Source organism: Vespa velutina, chromosome 4, assembly GCF_912470025.1.
Source record: "Vespa velutina chromosome 4, iVesVel2.1, whole genome shotgun sequence".
Classification (NCBI taxonomy): Eukaryota; Metazoa; Arthropoda; class Insecta; order Hymenoptera; family Vespidae; genus Vespa; species Vespa velutina.
This window is the reverse complement of record NC_062191.1, coordinates 8,025,558-8,046,415: the sequence shown is the minus strand read 5'-3', so window position 1 is coordinate 8,046,415 and position 20,858 is coordinate 8,025,558. Positions and strand designations below refer to the sequence as shown.

The 20,858-nt window shown below is 29.7% G+C and overlaps 1 protein-coding gene across 5 annotated transcripts in view; it reads right to left on the bottom strand.

Annotated features, from left to right (window-relative positions):
* Nucleotides 1-20,714, bottom strand: part of LOC124948786 (cyclic AMP response element-binding protein A) — a 22,669-nt gene extending 1,955 nt beyond the window's left edge. Inside the window, exons 1-4 of one of the 5 annotated variants that reach the window (XM_047492953.1) lie at nucleotides 19,070-20,714; nucleotides 16,398-16,625; nucleotides 582-921; nucleotides 1-199 (exon numbers count right to left, since the gene is read on the bottom strand). The exon at nucleotides 1-199 is cut by the window's left edge and continues 127 nt beyond it. In XM_047492953.1, the coding sequence (XP_047348909.1) occupies nucleotides 1-199; nucleotides 582-921; nucleotides 16,398-16,463 (605 nt within the window). In that variant the 5' untranslated portion in view covers nucleotides 16,464-16,625; nucleotides 19,070-20,714. Of the gene's footprint in view, nucleotides 200-581; nucleotides 922-3,044; nucleotides 3,365-8,258; nucleotides 8,709-16,397; nucleotides 16,626-18,426; nucleotides 18,856-19,069 lie in introns of those variants that run through there. The other 4 variants (XM_047492955.1, XM_047492954.1, XM_047492956.1 and 1 more) reach the window with 4 other exon arrangements.
* Nucleotides 20,715-20,858: the final 144 nt, after the last annotated feature.

Below are 20,858 nucleotides of genomic sequence, written 5' to 3'. Positions count from 1 at the left end.
GGACAGGGCGTACAAGGACTACCGGGTGCACTGAGCGGTTCGCCCTTAATTTCGGAATAATCGCTATCTTCAGGTACTACATTAGGTTTCTTCAAAATTACAGTCGAGGTATAAGTTGTTTGAAGGGGTAAAGGTGACGATTGATCCTCGTTTCGGGATGAATTCATAGAAATTGCTAGAAAGCACTCATCTTCCATATCTGCAATTAAAAGTCAATTATATTCTGTTCATGATGCAATAAAACAAAACGTAACAATATAAATATAGTATTAATTATATCTACTTATATTATTTTATATATGTTCTGTATATACATTTATTTCTATACGTATATAAATAAATTATTAAACATCCCTATTTTGCGACTATGACATTTGTAGTGTCTATTTTAAATGTACTCTACATACAATTTAATGCATATATATATATAATGCATATATACATATAAATATGTGTGATACATATAATACTTTCATTACAATCAATTCCAATAAAATAAAATCCTCAGAAAAAAAGTTCCTCGAATTCTTTCCATAATTTCATGCTTTTCAAATCGAATACAAACAATAACATATTCTCACCATCGAATCTCGGCCGGATATCCAAAGATTTGTTGTGATCCAAATTATTTGAATCAATAGAAGAAATGGTGTTGACCGCCATCGTACCAGCCGTACTGGTAGAAGGTATAGAACTTTTCGCTGTACAAGGATTGGTCCCAGAAGTTGCTGGACTTGGTGGAGGACTGGAAGCCAGTAAACTATAACTATGTTCGGATTTTATAGGACGTGGTCCACCTAACGCAGCATCTGTCATCAAACGATCTCTCAGGACGACACTCAAGGATGATTTGTCCCTGAGGCACAAAACATTACCCCATTCCTCTTCTCTCGACGTCATTGATACGTCCTGTCCAAGTCCCTATAAAAAGAAAAAAAATTTTTATTATAGAAAGAACTTTAGAAATGAAAAAAATTACCAACGTGTCGAACAAACTGACTTGTGATATATAATATAATCGAACAACGTGACCAATTGCCGTAACATTCATAATACACACATCGGCCTTATCAGGCTATTTCATATAGGAAATTGTACCGATAACGTTTATCGATTGATATTTCAAGTATTTCAACCATCGAAGCAGTAACTTTCGATTCTAAGTTTAATCATCATTTTTTCTTTTTTGTTTTGTTTTTTGTTTCCTTTCTTTTTTACGATTTTAGATTATAGCCTAATATAGTGATAGTAACATTATGTTATTTTATTAATGCAATTCACGAATTATTTATATAAAGATTAATTAACTGTTAATGTACCAATAAAAACGTTTCTTCTTAATTAACGACGATACATTTATTATGATATAATTCCAGGCCCGAAAGTAAAAGGATTATGAGATCGTTTTTATTATAAATTATTAACTGGTAAGATAGATAGGATATCTAAATCGAAATATTATATAGAAGTTACTTCAAGACCGTGTTATTATTAAATCATATTACTTGAACTTTTATGACAAGTAAAATTATATTTTCGTTATTATTACTTTCACAAAAAGATTTCGAAAAAATCATCTTTCTTATTATATTTAAAAAAAAAAAAAAGAAAAGAAAAAAAAATAAATTTATTAACGAAAGACTATCGATAAATTGGTAAAAAAAAAATAAAAAAAGCGATGAATTTATATATATTGAGGTCAGTGCACTGTCAAAATACGGACGATTGCTTTCCACATGGCTCTATTTCCTCTTCTTTCATCGATAAATTTATCCGAAAAGTCTAAATCGAAAATAGAAATGATCGAATCAAAGAAACGGAGAGAAAGAGAAATGAGAGAGAGAGAGAGAAAGAGAGAAAGAGAGAGAGAGAGAAAGACTTCGACAACATCTGTTTTGAATATAATTTTGAGAATATTTAATTTTGAAAAATGATAGAAGATATAAACTATTGATAATGATTGATAGACTCAAAACAAGGTATCAAGGATCTATGATTATACGATCTGTTTACGACGTCAAACATTCGTAAGAAGAAGAAGAAGAAGGACGTTGACAGACGAGACAACTATGATGACCGGTCAAGTTGAAGGTCGGACAATAACCAACAATACCCAAGAAGGAGAAAAGAGGGCATCAGAACTTCCGAAGCATTACGAAGATATGCGATACCTTTTTCGTCTTCTTTTTCTTCTTCTTCTTTAGGATGTAGAACTAACCGGGAGACCTTCTTGAAAGAAAGGAAGGGGAACTTAGCCACCACGAGTGAGCAATGCGGAACTCGACTACCTGCCAAGGTCAAAGCTTCTCCCATCCCATATTTTTTTTCTTCTCTCTTTCTCTCTTTCTCTCTCATGAAACATTTCACAGTTTCTTTTTATGCGTCTCTAATAAAGAAATAAAAAAAAAAAAAGAAAAGAAAAAAATTTTTTGCTTGAAACGGACATTTTTCTTTATTCAATCTCCTTTTAACAATTTATATATATATATATATTTTTTTTTTCTTTTTTTTTTTTTTTTTAAGAGAACACGTTTCATATTTTTTGCTTTTTTTTTCCTCGAAATATACATGTTTCCAGTGATAATGTTTAATTGTTATTTATGTTAATAACATAGAAACTTTTACATGATAAAAATTGTAAAAAACAAAGTTTATTTTACATGTAGAAAATATTTTATAAAACATTAATCTTGGTCGAATACTATTTTATTATCTTATAATTGACGATTGATTCTCTGATAAAATTCACGATCTCCGTCTGATCAACATAGAAAACAAAAAAGAAACAGAAAAGAAAAAAGAAAAAAAAAGGAAAGAATAGAAAGCAATCTTCGCTTTGAATAATTTGAAAAAAAAAAAAAAAAAAAAAAAAAACATTATTCTTTCATCAGTCAATATAAACTGATAAAATTCTTACTCATTATCATCAGCACGTGATATAAAAATAATTAACGATAATTGTTGATGAAATATATTATTGATAATAATCGATAATACTTAAAAGTACGTTTATTTCGAGCACGTTTAAAGTTCTCAGGTAAAACCTTATATTTTTTTTCTTCTTCTTCTTCTTCTTTTTTCTCGTGTTCAGCCAATCGCTTCGATTTCGTTACGGATCGTGGGATCGAGCGTGGATCGGGCAAGAATTGGTGTCACTGATCGCGGAGCAGAGACCTTTGCTCGCACAAGCGGACGAAAGAACGAACGAACGAACGAATGAACGCGAGAACGCGCGTAAGGAGCTCCTGCATTCGCGAACAATGCGGAAGCCGGCCAGATGCCAAGGTCACGATAAGGTTTTGTTTTTTGTTTTCCATTCGACTTCCCTCTCTTTCTGTCTCTCTCTCTCTCTCTCTCTCTCTCTCTCTCTCTCTCTCTCTCTCTCTCTCTCTTTCTCTTTCTCTTTCTTTATTTTTTTTTTCATTTTTCTTTAATGCATCCTTCATTTCATTTTGATAAATAATCTTACTACCATTTCTCGTCCCAAATAGAAACAAAAAAAAAAATAAAAATTATCGGTTATTTAAAATAAGTAATAATTAAAATAACAATTAATTTGGCTACAGAGATATTTGATTTCAAAATTAATTTTATATTATAAAGATACAGTAATAAATAATCGATCGACATTTGTATTATATCTATAATATAGTTCACCTTTTTTTTTAAGATAGATTATTATCTACGTATTATTATATTAGTTCTGTATTATTTTCAATTATTCAATGTACTGACAAAGGAACTTCGTTCCATTTTAATTTATATTTATTTTTTTTTTAATTAAAATTTTTTTTTTGCTTTTCATACTTGGAAAATATAATTTTGTATTATTTTTCTCTTTTACGCTCGTTTTCGTCGTTCATATCTTCGTCTTAATCGCTTCTAAATGGTTATTTCATATCTTCTATTTTTTATTTCCTCCGGAAACGACATAAAAGCAGTGATATCTGGCATTACCTTCTCAAATTTAACACGTTGCTGTTCAATACTTTACAGTTATGATACGATACAACGTGATAAGATATATCGAAATTTATTCCTTCATTTAATTAACGTTTAATAATAAATGATTTTTTTACATTTCTATAGCGTATAATACATAATGCATAATAATGTAATACTATACTATGTATACTGTATGTATACTATAGATAATCTATAATATTTAATAATATATTCTATAGTATATACATATATAATACATAAAAAAATAAAAAATAAATGAAGGAAAAAAAAATGGGAGGCGATTTTTAAGAACGGCTAATAAAAAATCTGTTATATATGTATAATATATATATGACCAAACGATAATGTGTTAATAAAGATTCCATACAGGCCTAAATATACCGTTAAAAACTACTATGGCGACACGTTTTATACGTAAGTATTTACGTATGTCTTCGTACCTACTCCAAAGAAGAAAAGAAAGAATTTGCATCCTCACACTTTGCATACTAACTCCATCACCTTTAAAACCTTTTTTTATGTGAGTAAATGTAAGTTTAAAAATAACAAATCGTCTTTCCAGCAGACAGACGAAGATTTTCTTTTTCGTTATTTATTATTAATCTTTAAATGGAACTTATTCATATGAAAATAAAAGATTCATCCTATAAAATTCATATAATTCAATAGATTTAAATTTAACAAAAGTAAAAAATTTTTCTTTTTAAAATAATAACAATAATAAAATAAATTTTGATAAATTAAAATTAATAAGTATGAGAAATCGTTTTTCCTATAAGATAAAAATCTATGCGGTGTAATACTATCATACAAGTTTATGGAAAAAAAGTAATAGAAAGGTATTTCGATTGGAATCTTTCCTAGCATACAATTACGACTTCGTCATGGCCATCATCGATCTCCAGTGAAGAACATTTCGATGAGGTTAGAAATACAAATGCAACGGTAAATTTCCACCAAGCTCTTTTGCTGAATAAACATATTTTCGAATATTGGATTGACTTCTCCGAAAGTGATATCATTATAATCGTATAGATCGATAAGAATTAATGATGTTGTAGATCATCTTTTTTACCGACGGAGTGACGGAAAAATTAAAGAAACTAATTTTTCTTTTTCTTTTTCTATGTAAATGAATATATAAAAAACAAAAAAAAAAAGAAATTAATATTTATGATCGAATTTGTTTCATATTTAAAAAAAGAATCATACAATGTAAAATTTACAATATAATTTATATTACTATTATAACAATCTATTTAAACTAATACTTTGTAAAATATTTGTATACATCAGTATACCTCCATTTTTTAACTTTTCTTCTGTTTTCTATAACAATGTTAATAGTTAATTTATATTCAAATATTAATAAATACGTATATTCAAAGTTACATAACGTTATAAAATATTAATATACATGATTATTAAGAAATTACGAGAAAATATAATTTTTTAGTTATCTTAAAAAATCTTAAAAAATCTTTATTATCAATAAAAACAGAATTTATATCTAATCCTTCGATAAACAATTTACATTACGCTATGGAATAAATGTACAATTTCTATCATTTATAATTAGATCTTGAAAAAAGTTTCATCTTGCCCACTATAATCAACGTAAAGATTGAGTGAGAGATAAAGAAAAAGAGAGAAAAAAAATGAAAGACAGAGAGACAGAGACAGAACTAGAGAGAGAAAGAGAGAGAAAGAGAGAGAGAGAGAAGGGAAGAAGTGATGATGTTTCTGTGGTGTAGTAAAAGGTAGACTTTACCTGCTAGTACCAGCCTCGAAGTCACGAAAAAAGGTGAACGGCCTCAAGAATCTCATCCAAACCGTAGTACCGTCACTTTGTCTACTTTCTTGCAGGTTAGATGAGAGGACGACAACAAGTCTTTCTCTCACTTATCTTTCTATCTCTCTATCTATCTATCTACCTTTCTCTCTCCCTCTCTCCCTCTCTCTCTTCCTCTCTCTTTCTTTCCTGGCATAAGTATACAACTCGTTTCAAAACCAGATTTCTTCTTAACGTAGAACCGTTCTCGTAAACGTCAGATTTTCTCTCTCTCTCTGTCTCTCTCTCTCTCTCTCTCTCTCTCCCTCTCTCTCTCTTTTTTTTTTCCTGAACATTGAGAAACACAAGGAAACCCATATAACGAAAATGATCGATCTTTCCTTTAGTTTTCTACATTAGAATTCCATTTCATCAATGAAGGTCGTTTTCTGAGATATCGATCTTGATAAAAGTAAAATTGTGACCTTTACTGTTTTTACACTGACACTACAAACAATAATTTTCCTTTTCTTTTTTTTTTTTTTTTTTCTTTTTTTTGAATTAACAATTCAAAAGGAATATAATGAACAAGTGGAAATAAATTGAGAGAAATATTGAAATGTAAAAGATATGTAAAATATTGTGTGTGTGTGTGTGTGTATGTGTGAGTATGTGTATATTATATATATAGTTATCTAATGATTACTTTAGTATTCTTCTTTTCTAATGAATTAAAATCTAGCCGTTAAACCCAGTTAATTATTTGAGTAATAATCAAACAGATAATTATACGAGATAAACGTAATCTTATGTTTACAACTTCAAGCAGAATTATCAGAGTCAAAAAATGAGTAAATCGTTAATTTGTTAACGATAGGATCAATGGTAAACGGAATACGATCATTTAATTATATTTGAACGATGACTGGAACATTAAAATATGATTACTAAGCATACAAAAAGAAACCTATGAAGTATCGCTTTTATGACCATGCTTAGTCAAAAAGAATCAATGTAAAATGTTTAACTGGCGATTGAATTTGAATAAGTCGACATTTTCCAAGCAACATGAACATTATTCGTCCTCGATTTTTGTTGCATTATAGAATAACAAGCGACGAATCATTTAATAATTCCTTTATTTTTATTTCTCAATAACCTATCTACTATATATATATATATATATCGAATTAAAGTTTAATGGATCAGCAAATTCCCTGGCCAGTCACAGCTGGTAAAAGTATTACAAGCTTGTTTCCGAGGACACGTAAAAACGAGTCAAGCGATCTTCCTGCTTGATTTCCTACAAAGACTGTACCGTTAAGAAATGGAAATACTGACTCGACTTATTAATCGTTAACGGATGTTACTGACTAATGAACGTCACTAATAAGCGACTAACCAGCGATCAACCTGATCGATAACGAATAGAATAAAGTACTTGCTTTACATACTATCATTGACATTTTTTAAGATCATTAGTCTTTTATCTGACGTATAATTTATTTACAAATAAAATTAATTTTTTTTTATTTTAGACAATTTTTTTTTTTTTTTTTTTTTTTTTTCTTTTTTTTTTTTTTACTGTAATTCCCAAAATAGTTACTAATTCAATTAGGGATTATGAGGACACGCTTTATCAATACATTAATACATATGTAGCATATAAAACGAAGCTTACGTATACGATGTAATTTAAAAATAAAAATTCTTCCTATCTTCTTTATTGTATATACATATATATATATATATATATATATATATGTGTGTGTGTGTGTGTATATGTGTGTATGTATTTGTGTGTATACATAACATTTCTTATCACTGAGAAACACGGTACAAGTATAAAAAACAAACATGCATTTCTATCACTGAATGAAAATATCTCAAAAGAATTCGATGTAGTGTAAATTAATATAATAAAAAAAATTAATATATTAAATTAATGTAATAAGCAATTTTTTATAATAAATTATAGTTGAGCTTATTTTTTTTAATTATATAATCCTTAATCTGTGTATAATTTCTCTATAAATTCTAATATTTTTGTTCAATCCAGATGAAATTTTATTTAAATGTTCTCTATGTTCCAACGAAAAATATAGCATACTTAATTTGTAGCGATATCTTTAGTAAATAAAAAAATCAAATTGACGATATACTTCATTCTAAATTAAGAACCATTAGAAATCAATTTGAAATTGTCAATATATATTAACATAAGTGAACGTTACATATTCTGTAAATAAAAATCTAATGCGCATGACTACATTGATAAATATTAATAATATGACATTCAAAATTTTTTTATGTGTTTGTGATTTCCCTATATTTACAGCTTTGTTTTAAACTATGACATCATGCTTGATGGAGTAATATATTAGTAGTTTCTAATATTAGTTACAAATATATATTATAGATACGTATTTTTATCTTTTCTTTTTTTTTTGTTTCGGACTTTTATACGTAATAGGTTAAATGAGTAAGAGAAAGTAAAGGAAATTTATCGATAAAAACTCACGTAAAATAATTAAATAAATGCTTGACTTAGAATCACGTGGCGACAAATCACAATAACTTCTTCTATTTGCGTTTTCCCTCACACTAGTATATAGTATAACTCGAGTATACTTCGTAATAGAACAGATTTCTTTGTAAAGTTTCAGACAGTATGGCCGAGTCGACTAAATAATTGGTTTCCTCTTATCAATCGAGGTCAAGCTCAAAGTTGCTACGTAGATAAAGGAAAGAAAAACTCGTGAAATTTATTTGAGGATAAAACCGCAAACGATAAAAATTACGTTCGTTTCAAACGATTATCATTTCTCGCAAACAATTCGTCCTCGTAAAAATTTACTCGTTGAATTTACATACAAATTTTGTAAAGTTTTCTAAATCCTTTAATGTTTATCGCCAAAATATTTTATTAAAAATTCGTTCTCCAATTATATTTAATATAAAAAAAATTATTTTAAAAAGTATAATCTCATTAAAATTGTGATCCTAATCAAAAGTGGTATATTGTTTCATTATTAATATATGATATTAAAGTTATTTATTTGCTAATGAAAATCTTAGAATTTATAGTATAAATAAATTATAGTATAAATAAATCTAATTTATAGTATAAATAAATATATATATATATATATATATATATATATATATATAATCTACTTAATATAAATACGCTCTTTAAAATAGAGCAGCAATTTTTCTAGGAAACAAAAAAGTAAGATCGACTTAGGAAAATAACTGGACAAAGTTTTCTTCAAGGAGTTCGATTAAAACTTGCATAAGGAGAGCTATATCGTGGTGCCAAATATATACAACGATCGATGGTGCCATCGTTTCCGGAAGAAGCCGTCTTTCTACGACGCCTAACCTCGTCCTAATGGTATTTTATTGTTGCGCGTTCAGTTATACAAGAAAAAATCATTATACTCTTTTTACACTTTTGTCCTTTGTAACTTAACTATTATACCACATATATTCAATATAGTCAATATACACCTAATATTAAAATGACATCTATAGTGATTTAATATCGCAAACTCCTATACACATTTTAATGTAGTTTAAATATTGACACGTAGTTTAATAATTCATGGACTCTTTCGATATTTCCGATAACGATCGAATGAATTTTCACTTTTTTATATATATATATATATATAGATATAAATAATGGTAATAAATTTCATAAAAACAAAATAAAAATAGAATGTATAATTCCTAAAATAATGTTAATATTCTTATTAGAATTATTAATTATATATATATATATATATATATATATATATATATATATAAACGTGTGTATGTCGATAATTATTGCTCAAATGCTTCATTCTGAGAAGGAATAGAAAAGTTTTAGAAAAAAAAATTTTTCTATGGTTACTAATATTACTTATAATGAATAAAAATGTAATTTTCAAATGAGATGTGCTGCTGCACATTTTTTTGAGGAAATATCCTGTATCTTCGTACATTTTATTTTTTGTTCGATGAAATCACACGTGACTTTATTTGATAGAAATGGTTGCTCGTTCTCTGAACGTTATAGATGTAATAGATTGGCGTCAAAGGTCACGGTACAGTGAACTCGTTGCAAATTCCGTCGATGCTTTCCAATTTGTCGCTTGTAGATTCGAATAAGAGGAGGGAAAGGAGAAGAAAAAGAAGAAGCTAACGGTGATAGCTGTGACGATGGTAGTGGTGGTGGTTGAAAAGGCAGAGCAAAGAATGAACCAAGTGGGAAGCGAGAGGATCTAGAAAGAGGACGCATAACAACAATTCTTTCTCGATCGTGATTTTATAAGCAGAAACATGTAAACTCTTCGATCTCTGACCTATCTTCGTCAAACTCAACATCCTATTTCTCTTCATACGAAGAAATAAAAATCTATTGATTGATCTTTCGAATGATAAAATTTAAATTGATCAAAAAAATATATATATACGTGTTTGGGTGTGTGTGTGTGTGTATGTGTGTGTATATATATATATATATTTTTTATATATTGCTAAATATTTCATTTCTCATAAATCTTTTAGATTAAATTTAATTTTACCAAAAAAGAAAAAGAAAAAAAAACAGGAAGAACAAATTTCAAAGTTTCGTTACGTCATTAAAATTTGTATTTATTTATTTCTTCTTTTTATTCCCTTCGTATATTTATCTTCATAATTCGCGTTACGTAAGCTGGTCATCGACAAAGGCAATCGATAAATTTTCAATAACTATTGTCGTAACGATACTACACTTTTCCAGATAAACATCAAACGCTATTAATCATAGTCTTTCGAACGTCCTTCTTTCTATCTCTCTCACTCTCTCTCCCTCCTTGACTTAATTACTTGCAATTTGAGAACCATCCATTAAATAGCATCATTTTTCTTTTTTTTCTCTATCTTTCTTGAAAAAGACTCTTCACTGTATTATCATATTTACGTGGGCGACCATTTTATTTTTAGAGAAGGCTCTGTTGTAGTTTTTCTTTCTCTTTTTTGAACACGATGTTTCCGGTAAGCAAGTCGACTCGCAAGCACTTCCGGTTTTGCGCCAGAACTCAGCCAACCGATACGTTCCCGTAGAATCATCAACCCACCCCCTCTTAGGATCCTCATGCAAGTTAGTCGCATAGTCGACATGATTCCGGCGTAACTACATACACAACTACTACTCTAACTTTTATCTTTAGCCTAATTAGATTAGATAGAAAATTACGAACTTGTACTCTGTGCCACACAATAGTTACGTATCGATGTTGGTAATTTAAAATAAATAATACGTAACAATAATATATCTATTGATATTCGATTTTATCACATCTATCTTTGTCTAAAATAATTTGAAATTGATTTGATATCACAGATAAAATAGAGTAATATAATATAAACATAATTAAGTAGTATAAAGATATTATGTACATAAAACGTAGTTTACAATATATTTTACTTGTAATATAATTGTAATACAAACTACGTTTATATAAAAAAAAAAAATACTATATTTCAATTATATATTTATTTTACTTATTTACGTTCATAATATTGGTATTTATATAAACTACGTTTATATTATATATAATGATATAATAAAAATAATTATGTATAATAATATAATGTAAATGTAATGTTCTCTCTTATTATATTTAATGAAGATAACAAAATTTCAAATCCACATAATAAAATTCAAATCAAATTGACGCCTTATCTAAAAGTAAATTACTTAAAACTAATGTTTAATCTTTAAAATGACATTATTTTCTTTTATTGAAGCCAAAATTTCATTCAAATCTTGTTCTTTTACTTGTTAACCGGAAGAAACTAATTAATTTGTCACGAAGAAACTTCTTTCATGCTGAAAGAATAGATAAATCATTTATTTCTCACTCCTATTAAAGAAAGAAAAAGAAAAAAAAAAAAAAAGAGAAAAGAAAAGACTATTATACTTTATTAATACAATGTCTAAAGCTTCCTACCTTTAATCGTATTATTTTATTTCAAACTAAAAAATAAATTTCCTATCATCTAAATTCACATCGATGAAAAAATATTATCGTTTTAACAAATTAAAATATCTCCTTTTTTTACTCATCTTATTTTGAAAAGTTTTTGTTTAAATTATGTTTCTAATCAGTTAAACTATTGATCATGTCCATATCAACCAATCAAAAATCGTCTCAATAAACAGATTAATGACATCATCTAAATGAATATTCCATAAATGATAGTCAGAAAATTTTAAACTCGGAAAGAGATCCTTTTTTTTTTTGACGTGACACCAAAAAGATACACCAAAGTGACGGTCACTTAAAATTCAACGACCAGCAGGATAAGATTTTTGTTATCGGCTTGTGATAAATATTCTAACGCCGTGCGAAGGGGAGTACTCATTTTCACTTAAAGAAAATAGATAAATAGAGGAAAAGAGCCTGACTATCGTCAACGCCATTTTCTAAGTACTTGAATACCGTAACCTGCTGAACGAACTTCTCAAGAAAAGGTGAAAAATCTCTTCCGTGAGTTTTCCGAGCGTCCTACTTTCGCTTCTTCTACGATGTTGTCGTCTTTAAACCGATTTCATTATTCCACCGCGGAATCTTCTCTCGTTCTTCTTCGGAATTCCTGAGAATAAAACTCTAAAGTTAGGCTTAAGTGAAAGAACAAACTTTCAATGAAATCCTTGAATTATATACGACCTATTTGCATTATATTGAATTTTACAGAGTTTCTTTAGAAAAAAATGTAATGCATTTTTCGTAAACTCGTTAAGCCTATAGAGTATGACAGCTAAAAATAGCTATAAATGATTGGATCTTTTTATAAGCTTACCAAGAGGCTCTGAATTTTCAAATATATATAGAAAATATTGATTTTGACAATGTAATATGACATTTTATATTTAAATAAATGTTATTCTCGGATGTCAAAATTGTATTGATAATATTTTTTATAAAAATGCATCTAAAAATCAGATGTACAAAATAAATATATCAAATATATTCGATATCAAACTATTCTTTATAAAGCTGCTATAAAGAAATTATATTACTAGTATTTGTTAATTATTAATAATATAATATAGCATGCTAATTTCTCTATACGTAATAAAAAATTCAGAGCCTTTTATTTAATTTATACGATATTATTCAATATTAAATAACGTGTAAATATTTTTTTAACCCATTCGTTAATATCTGATAATTTTATAACAATGATTTCGTAGGTCATTTGTTTTGACACGCATATATAGGAAAGTGGAACGACAAAAATCGAGATTTTATGAGAATAGAGTTTAAAGATGTTCCACTTTGATACGTAATGGGACATCGTCATCGACATTACTGCTTACGTCAGTGCTTACATCTGTCTCGAGAGAAAAAGAGAGGAAAGTAAATTGCTTTGCATCGTCGTGCGGAGGAGGCTAAATCAGATAGTCGGCTTTCATCAAAGAGTTAAACCTACGTACTATTTTTTCACGAATTCGATATCGATCGATTAAATCGTTTCAAATCTATGCTTTTTTCCATCTACGAACTCTGAATGAATCTGCTGTTATAATATCCGTAATAAATTCGTTAAATTAATTTCTACATTTTTATGAATTAATTAATAAATTATTTCATAATTTCTTACTCCAATTCGATCGATCTATTATAATGTATAATTTATGAATTAATTGTAATAATTTAGAAACTTTTCTGTAATATCTACGAAAATACATTCTTCTCATACTTCTCATCCTATTTTGTAACCAATAATACATCTACTCAGTTTCAGAAAATAATTTGTAATAAATACTTCTAAATTGATATTACACAACTCTATACACGAGAGATTACAAATTGTATAAATTAGATTCATTTATTAATTCTGTAAAAAAATTATATCCGAATTCCAGATATACTTTTACATAATATATTATAGGGTCTCTCTCTCTCTCTCTCTCCCTCTCTCTCTCTCTCTCTCTCTCTCTCTCTCTCTCTCTCTCTCTCTCTCCCTGTCTTTTTCATGTATATATAATACAGACGTCGCTTCAATAGCAAGAGAACACGAAAAGAAATAGAGATATAAGAACGAATCCTCGGCGGTCGATGACGTAATTATTCAAGAAGGGAATTGACTCCCCAAATACGATGACGCACGATAATTTAGTATGCAGACGCCAAACAGCTTTCAATTTCGATTATAATGCAATGATGAACTTCCTTCTACTTGTTACTAATACGTCGCGATATATTATTAGTCGAGTATTAACCAACGATAATCAAAAGTGATAATACCATTTATTTTCTCGTATATGATAGAGAGAAAGAAAGTGACAAAGATATAAAAATAGAAAAAGAAAAAAAAAAAAGAAAAAATAAAGGATCTTCGGAAATGAAAAGGACGTAATAAATATTAAAAAAGAATTGTACAATTAACAAAGACTTCTCTTTGTTAATTGAAACAAAGAAAAAGATTATTAACGAACTACTAATCAACAAATGTAAATTATATAAAAAGATACATTTATAACGAAGTCTAGTTACTGATAATAAAAATCTAAACAGATAAATGATGGATCAAAGTAAATAGAAAACATATGTGTTCGTGTATTTCGTAATAGCTAATAGGACATTTAAAAAATTTCGAAGATAAACCGAAATATTTCGAAGAGACGAATATCGTAAGTATTAAAAAAAAAAAAGAAAAAAGATGAAAGAAAAAAAAAATTTTTTTCTTAAAGAGAAACACTCGAAAATGATTATGCACTCTTTTGATTACTTGAATTTTTCGATATCTTATATTACAATTAATTCATCTTTGTTTCTCTTTGTACTTAAATGTATATTTACACGTATAGATCTAAAAATAAATAAAGTTCATCTGTTTCGTTCAGACTTTACGAAAAAAACCAACCGAGTACGGTTAATTGGAAGAGGGAAATTATTTGTACAGGTGTACGAAGAAGTTGTTCTAAACATTGAACATGACCGTATCGATATATTATATAAAGTCATTATTTCTTCCATCCCTTCTTCTTTCTCCTTATCATCCTATTCGTTTTTTGTATGAATATTCATCTCATAATATTTACAAAGATTAAGTGAAGTATAAAGGAACAGCTACTTCACATGCCATTTTCTCTATCTCTCTCTCTCTTTCTCTTTTTCCCTCTCCCTCTCTCCATCCCTTTCTCAGTAGAGATATATTAAAATTACATTTATGATAAAAAGTAATACTTCGTTTTGTAACGCAACGTTTATCGAGGATGATAATTCCTTTGGAGAAATATAAATAAAAAAAAAAAAAAAAAAAAAAGCCAATGGAACACAGAAAAATCATTCTTACCGATACAGAATTTATTACGTTTAAAAAATATTACATGACTGTATAGAGGTAAAAAAAAATATTTATCCTAATGTTAGAAAAATAAAATTTATTTGTTACTGATCACATTATTTATAATTAAAGAGAGAATTACTTAGATCATTATACAACATATTTAATAATCGCATTTTTTTTAGCAGAGTGTAGACACGAAAAGAAAAAAAAAAAAAGAAAGATAACGTAGGTATTAATATTAAGTCACAATGAATGGACAATTAATAATGATCAAAAAAATAAATGACTATAAATAGTTAAGTATGTACAATGTACATACATACGTCACATCGGACGTAATGTAAAGACGATGGAATATAAAAATGTGCGCCAAGTGCACCTCGAAAGGCGGGAAAATACGAAATGTCGTAAGAATCGTCCATATCGCTTTCGTATACGTACCAAATTTTAAATGTGGTAAATATAAATGTACATACACGTATCTCAAAAGTACTGTTATGACGTTCGAGAGAAACGCTCGTTAATTACGCATTACTACGAACTACTACCGTACACTACCGGACGAGATACAGTTCATTCTAACATTTATAAATAAGAAGTAATTTGTTGTCTGAATAAAAAGTAAAACATTTCAAAGAAATGCTATCGTTCTTTGTACACTTCGTTAAGCTTGTACATACGCGCGCGCACTCACGCACGCGCATCACACAGATATACCGAAAGATCGTTACGTTCATTTTGATACAAACTTATATACATATGTATATATGTACATAGGTGGTAATCGATTAATATCGTATTGTTCTCGATATTCGAATCAATTTGGATGTTGGATCAAAACCCAAGGTCGTAACGATAACGAAAGATATATTATAATCGTCGTAAGAGAATTTAATCGTATATTATCTAATATAGATTTCTAAGAAGAAAAAATAAATCCAAAAAGAAAACGGATGTACGAATTATTTTTAGAATAAAAATAAAAATGTTACTAAAAATAATTACGATGACGCATATATCTAAAATAAACACAAAAATAAAAAAAAAGAAAAAAAAAAACATAAATAAATAAAAAAAAAAAAAAAAAAAAAAAAAAAGAAAAAAAAAGAAAAAAAAATAGAAAGGAAAAAATATTTGCCGAGTGAAAGATCACAACATGACATATTTATTCTGTTTCCGTCATTTTAAATGGTACATAAAATTTAAATTGAAAAAATTTTACGGTCATGATCATAGAAAAAGTGTTTTGCGTTTAATTATTATTTTTCTGAGATTTAGATTTTTCGAAGGAATAAAAATGGCATATAAAGGCCAAGAGACTCACTGGTTCTGTGAGGTAAGACTCCCACAACTCCCTGAGATCGCTGCTTCCCACGTCGTAGAATTCCATGATGGCCGTCTCTTCTATTCGCTGATCTTTCTCCGATCTCCCGGTGTGTTCACTGTCCTCAATCAATCGTACATACTTGAATGCTCATTGACGCCGTTTATAACTTCAAACCACGAGCATCGTGATTCTCCTTGAAAGGATATCGATACTTTCCAACGGTATCTGTAAATTAACGAGAAAGAAAATATTAAAATCCAAAATAAAACATTCAATAAAAATCATATAAATGAAGAAGTTTCGAAGTAACATATCTTTCTTAGAGATAAAGACAGAGATATAGATAGATAGATAGACAGAAATAGAAAGAAAGAAAGAAAAAGAGAGAGAGAGAGAGAGAGAGAGAAAGAAAGAGAAAGATTTCTACCTAGATCCGTTTTATTGACTATGTTGAAATCTATCAGGATATTATAATAAAATATAGATTAGAATGATTACACAATTATCGTCACATGCAAAAAAGAAAATATCTCGTAAATATTATATATATATATATATATATATATATATATATATCTTTGATAATTTATTATTTACATAAATATCATTGAAATAATTTATTACATTAATTAGAATTTATAGAAACTTTCGACAATATTTGAATGTCTGACGACTTACGTTGTAATACTTTCACGAGAAAATAAGAATTTTGAAAATGGCATGAAAATAAATTTTATTTATGTATTTTCATCGTTCAATATAACAAGTATTGCGTCGTGACAAATCGTAATGCGTTGTAACGAGATCAATGGATCCATCTTTTATAGGTTAAGTACGATACGATGCCTTTTCAATCCGTCATAGAATAAACGGGAGAAGAATAGAAGAAGGGGTAGTATGGGGGTGGTCTTAAAATGGAATACGTAACAAGTCGGAGTTTTACGATGTACATAACCTCATCGGAAGTTTCTCTTGTACGGTAAATAAATCACGATTTTCATTATCCTTTTATCTTTTTTCCTCGAAGAAAAGAAGAAAAAGAAAAGCTCGCTTGATTAATTAATGACCGATCGAGAGCTGATAATAATTCAAAAATAACAATTGCTAAGCGCGGGAAAATGACAAAATAAAAGAAAGAAAAAGAAGAAAAATGAACGACGAGGAAAAACCATTTCGACATTTTCGTCATCGGCTATTTCTCTATAAGTGACTTAAGAAATCTAAAAAAAATATTGCGGTCAGGAATATGTTAAATACTATAATCTTATATCTTTTTCCCTCTTCGATCTGGCTTAACGGAGATGCGAGCACAACATTTCCTCCCGATGCAACTCGTTTATTATAATCACTGAAGAATGACAAGTTCGTTCCACGTGAGAACGCGTTCGTTCGCTTCAATAGAATATACATACATACGTACTACTACGTGTATCGAAAGAGATTAGAAAAAAGAAAAAAAAAAAAAATAATACAGTAAAAAAAAGAAAAGAAAAAGAAAAGAGTAAACGTGAGCAAGAAAAAAAAAAGAACGATGGAATTAATTCCCGTAAATATTTATTTAAATACGATGTAAACAATCGATGTTTGCCTGTACCAATTCATCCCTTATCACCCCACTCTATTCAAGAAAAAAAAAATATATATATATATATATAAAACACTTCGCACTTGTCGGAGCACTGACGACGGACAGAGGTGCGCGTTCATCCGTTCGGTAGCAGAGAAAAAGGTCAACGTGCGAGAGTCGTGGACGGTGACCGAAGTGTATGCGCAAGAGAAGACGATTCGTTCTTGGCATATCGACGAGAAACTGATTGTAAATTATTCTCGATTGTAACGGTGAATATCCTTCCAGAAAGAATATACATACATGATCTTAATTCAATAATTTCTTACGATCTAACATAGAATAAAACGTACGTGTAAATACATATTTATATATATATATATATACGTATATATGTATGTATATATATATGTATACATACATTGATAAATCGGAGCAACACAATACAAGATACATTACCGTAACACCTTGGTACCGGAATATAACGGATTACTACGTGTTATCAACATCGCTAGGTTATCTCGTTGCCACTCGAAACAAATATATTCTACTTTTTCCAAGAACAGTAATCGCGTTTCAAATCGCGGTCCTTTGTAATAATATCATCACATATGTATGTATGTATATAGTACGTATTACGGTGCTCGCGAGAAGATTCAAAGTAACATCGTCAAATTCGCGAATGGATTCTGACGAGAAATCGAGAGAGGTGGAAGAGTGGGAGGTGGGAGGTAATACGAGAGGGTGGTACAGGCAGATTCGCATCGGATACGATACCACCAGATGGTACATACGTATGTACTCTGCAAACTATTCCCTTTCTCTCTCTCTATTTATCTATCTATCTCTCTGTCTATTTATCTCTTTCTCTCTCTCTCTCTCTCTCTCTCTCTCTGGTGTGTGTGTTTATCTCTATCTCTTTATCTTTCACTCACTCGGATACGGAGATTTCGCGGGTGTGCGCGCGCGCACGCGGGCACGTGCAGAATAAACCCAAGAGAGAATATCCAGACGGTACACCTTTCACTATACTTTTCGATTTATCTCAACGATGAAAGAAAATTCAATAAGATCTTTAAACTATCGCACGTATAATACTCACCGAAATACGCGCACGGGATATCCTCTTGCGAACCTTTGCCCTTTTTTTTAAATAGATGATACGAATCCTCCAGATGGAGGGACGCGATCGCACGGGGAGGAATGTTAGAAGAACGATAAGACGGGAAAGACCGATCGAAAGGACGAAGGCGCCGGTCTGTTTTTCTAAGGAGAGGGGGAAACGATGAAAGAGAGAAAAAAGAAAAAAGAAAAAAAGACAACGGGTAGGGGAAAGGAAGGGGAAGGGAAGGAGAGATGGTTACGGATGGCGCGGGTGAATTCTCGTAGAGGTTGCGTGAAAACAGATATGATCGATCCGTCGTCCGTCGCTCTTGGAATCAGCGCGCCGCGAATGACTGTTCTGTAACTGGTAAAGACGGCGCCAATTGGATGTGAAACCTCCTTACTATTTCTCTCTCTCTCTCTCTCTCTCTCTCTTTCTCTCTTCTCCTCCTTCTCTTCCTCCACCTCTCCTCTTTCTCTTTCTCCTTATTTTCCTACTCTTTCTTCTCCTTTTATTTCTTAATTTTTTCTTAACACGCCTAAAGCTATACAGACAGAGAAGTAAGACACGCGTTTTTCGTTTCCTAATGGCGTATCACCGTTCTGAGTAACGTCAATAGACTAACTTACTATGAACGAGAAAGAGGAACAACGGTGAGGAGGGTGAGAGGATAGGGCGAACACGGACGCACCCGCCTCCACGTACTTTGCCGCCGCGAATGCGCCTCTAAGCGCGCGCACGTGTTGCCTAGTACCGCAGCACTACCGTTCGTGCTAATCGACCAATAGCATACGACCACCTGTTAGATGTTCGCTGCGACGTGCCGACTTACGTGTTATCGGCCAATCATCGTTCATCTTTGACTTTCCTAACGACCAATCGTTATCGTCCTTTATTATTTTTTTTTTTCTGAAACGAAATTCAAGGGAGGTATTTTTTTTTCTCATCGAATTCACACAATGAGAAATATTAGTTAAAATAATCAATTTTTCTTTTGTTTCTTTCGTATTTTTCAAGAAAATTTCAAATCTGCCATCACAAACTCTTTACGAAAAGTTTTAATCATCTCATTTGCATTAATATATTTGAAAGTAATTTTTCCAATGACACATTTATCTATAATATAAAAGCGATCGATTCATTCACTTTCATTTTGAAACATACTTATGCTGGTCAGAATAAGATTCGATCTTAATGCGGGTATTAGTAAAATTACATGTCGCATGTTTATTAGTCTATGCGGGTATCATTCATACGGGCGTATCCATTTGAAATTTTGAAATCTATTTCATTTCAATTTTTTTAACCTGATCAATAAATTTATAATAGCAAAAGAAACATATCTTTTTGCGTATCTAATTCTTTTGAATTCTATCAAAAAATCTAATAAATCTATAGAAAGTAATATTTTGTTAGCTGATTCTCTCGAAGATATGTTGAATCATCCGTGTTCGTAAATAACTTACGAGACATTTACCTTAGGTACTGCGTTATCTGTTAAATGATAATCTCTTATCGTTCTTATCGCGAAAAAGATATCGATTTCTTAAAAGAGGTTACATTTTTTGTAAAAACCTTAACGAGTATTACAATGTAATTTAATTTTAATTACATTTATAAAATCACTAAGAAATATTTATTATATCATATGCATTTTAACGTAGCCCCTAACTTCCCCGCGATGCAAGATCTCTTACGTGATTATGATCAGATTTGAAAATATATAAGACATCCTTAAAGTGACTAATAAAACTTATATAACAATCTATGTATAGGATAAATTAAA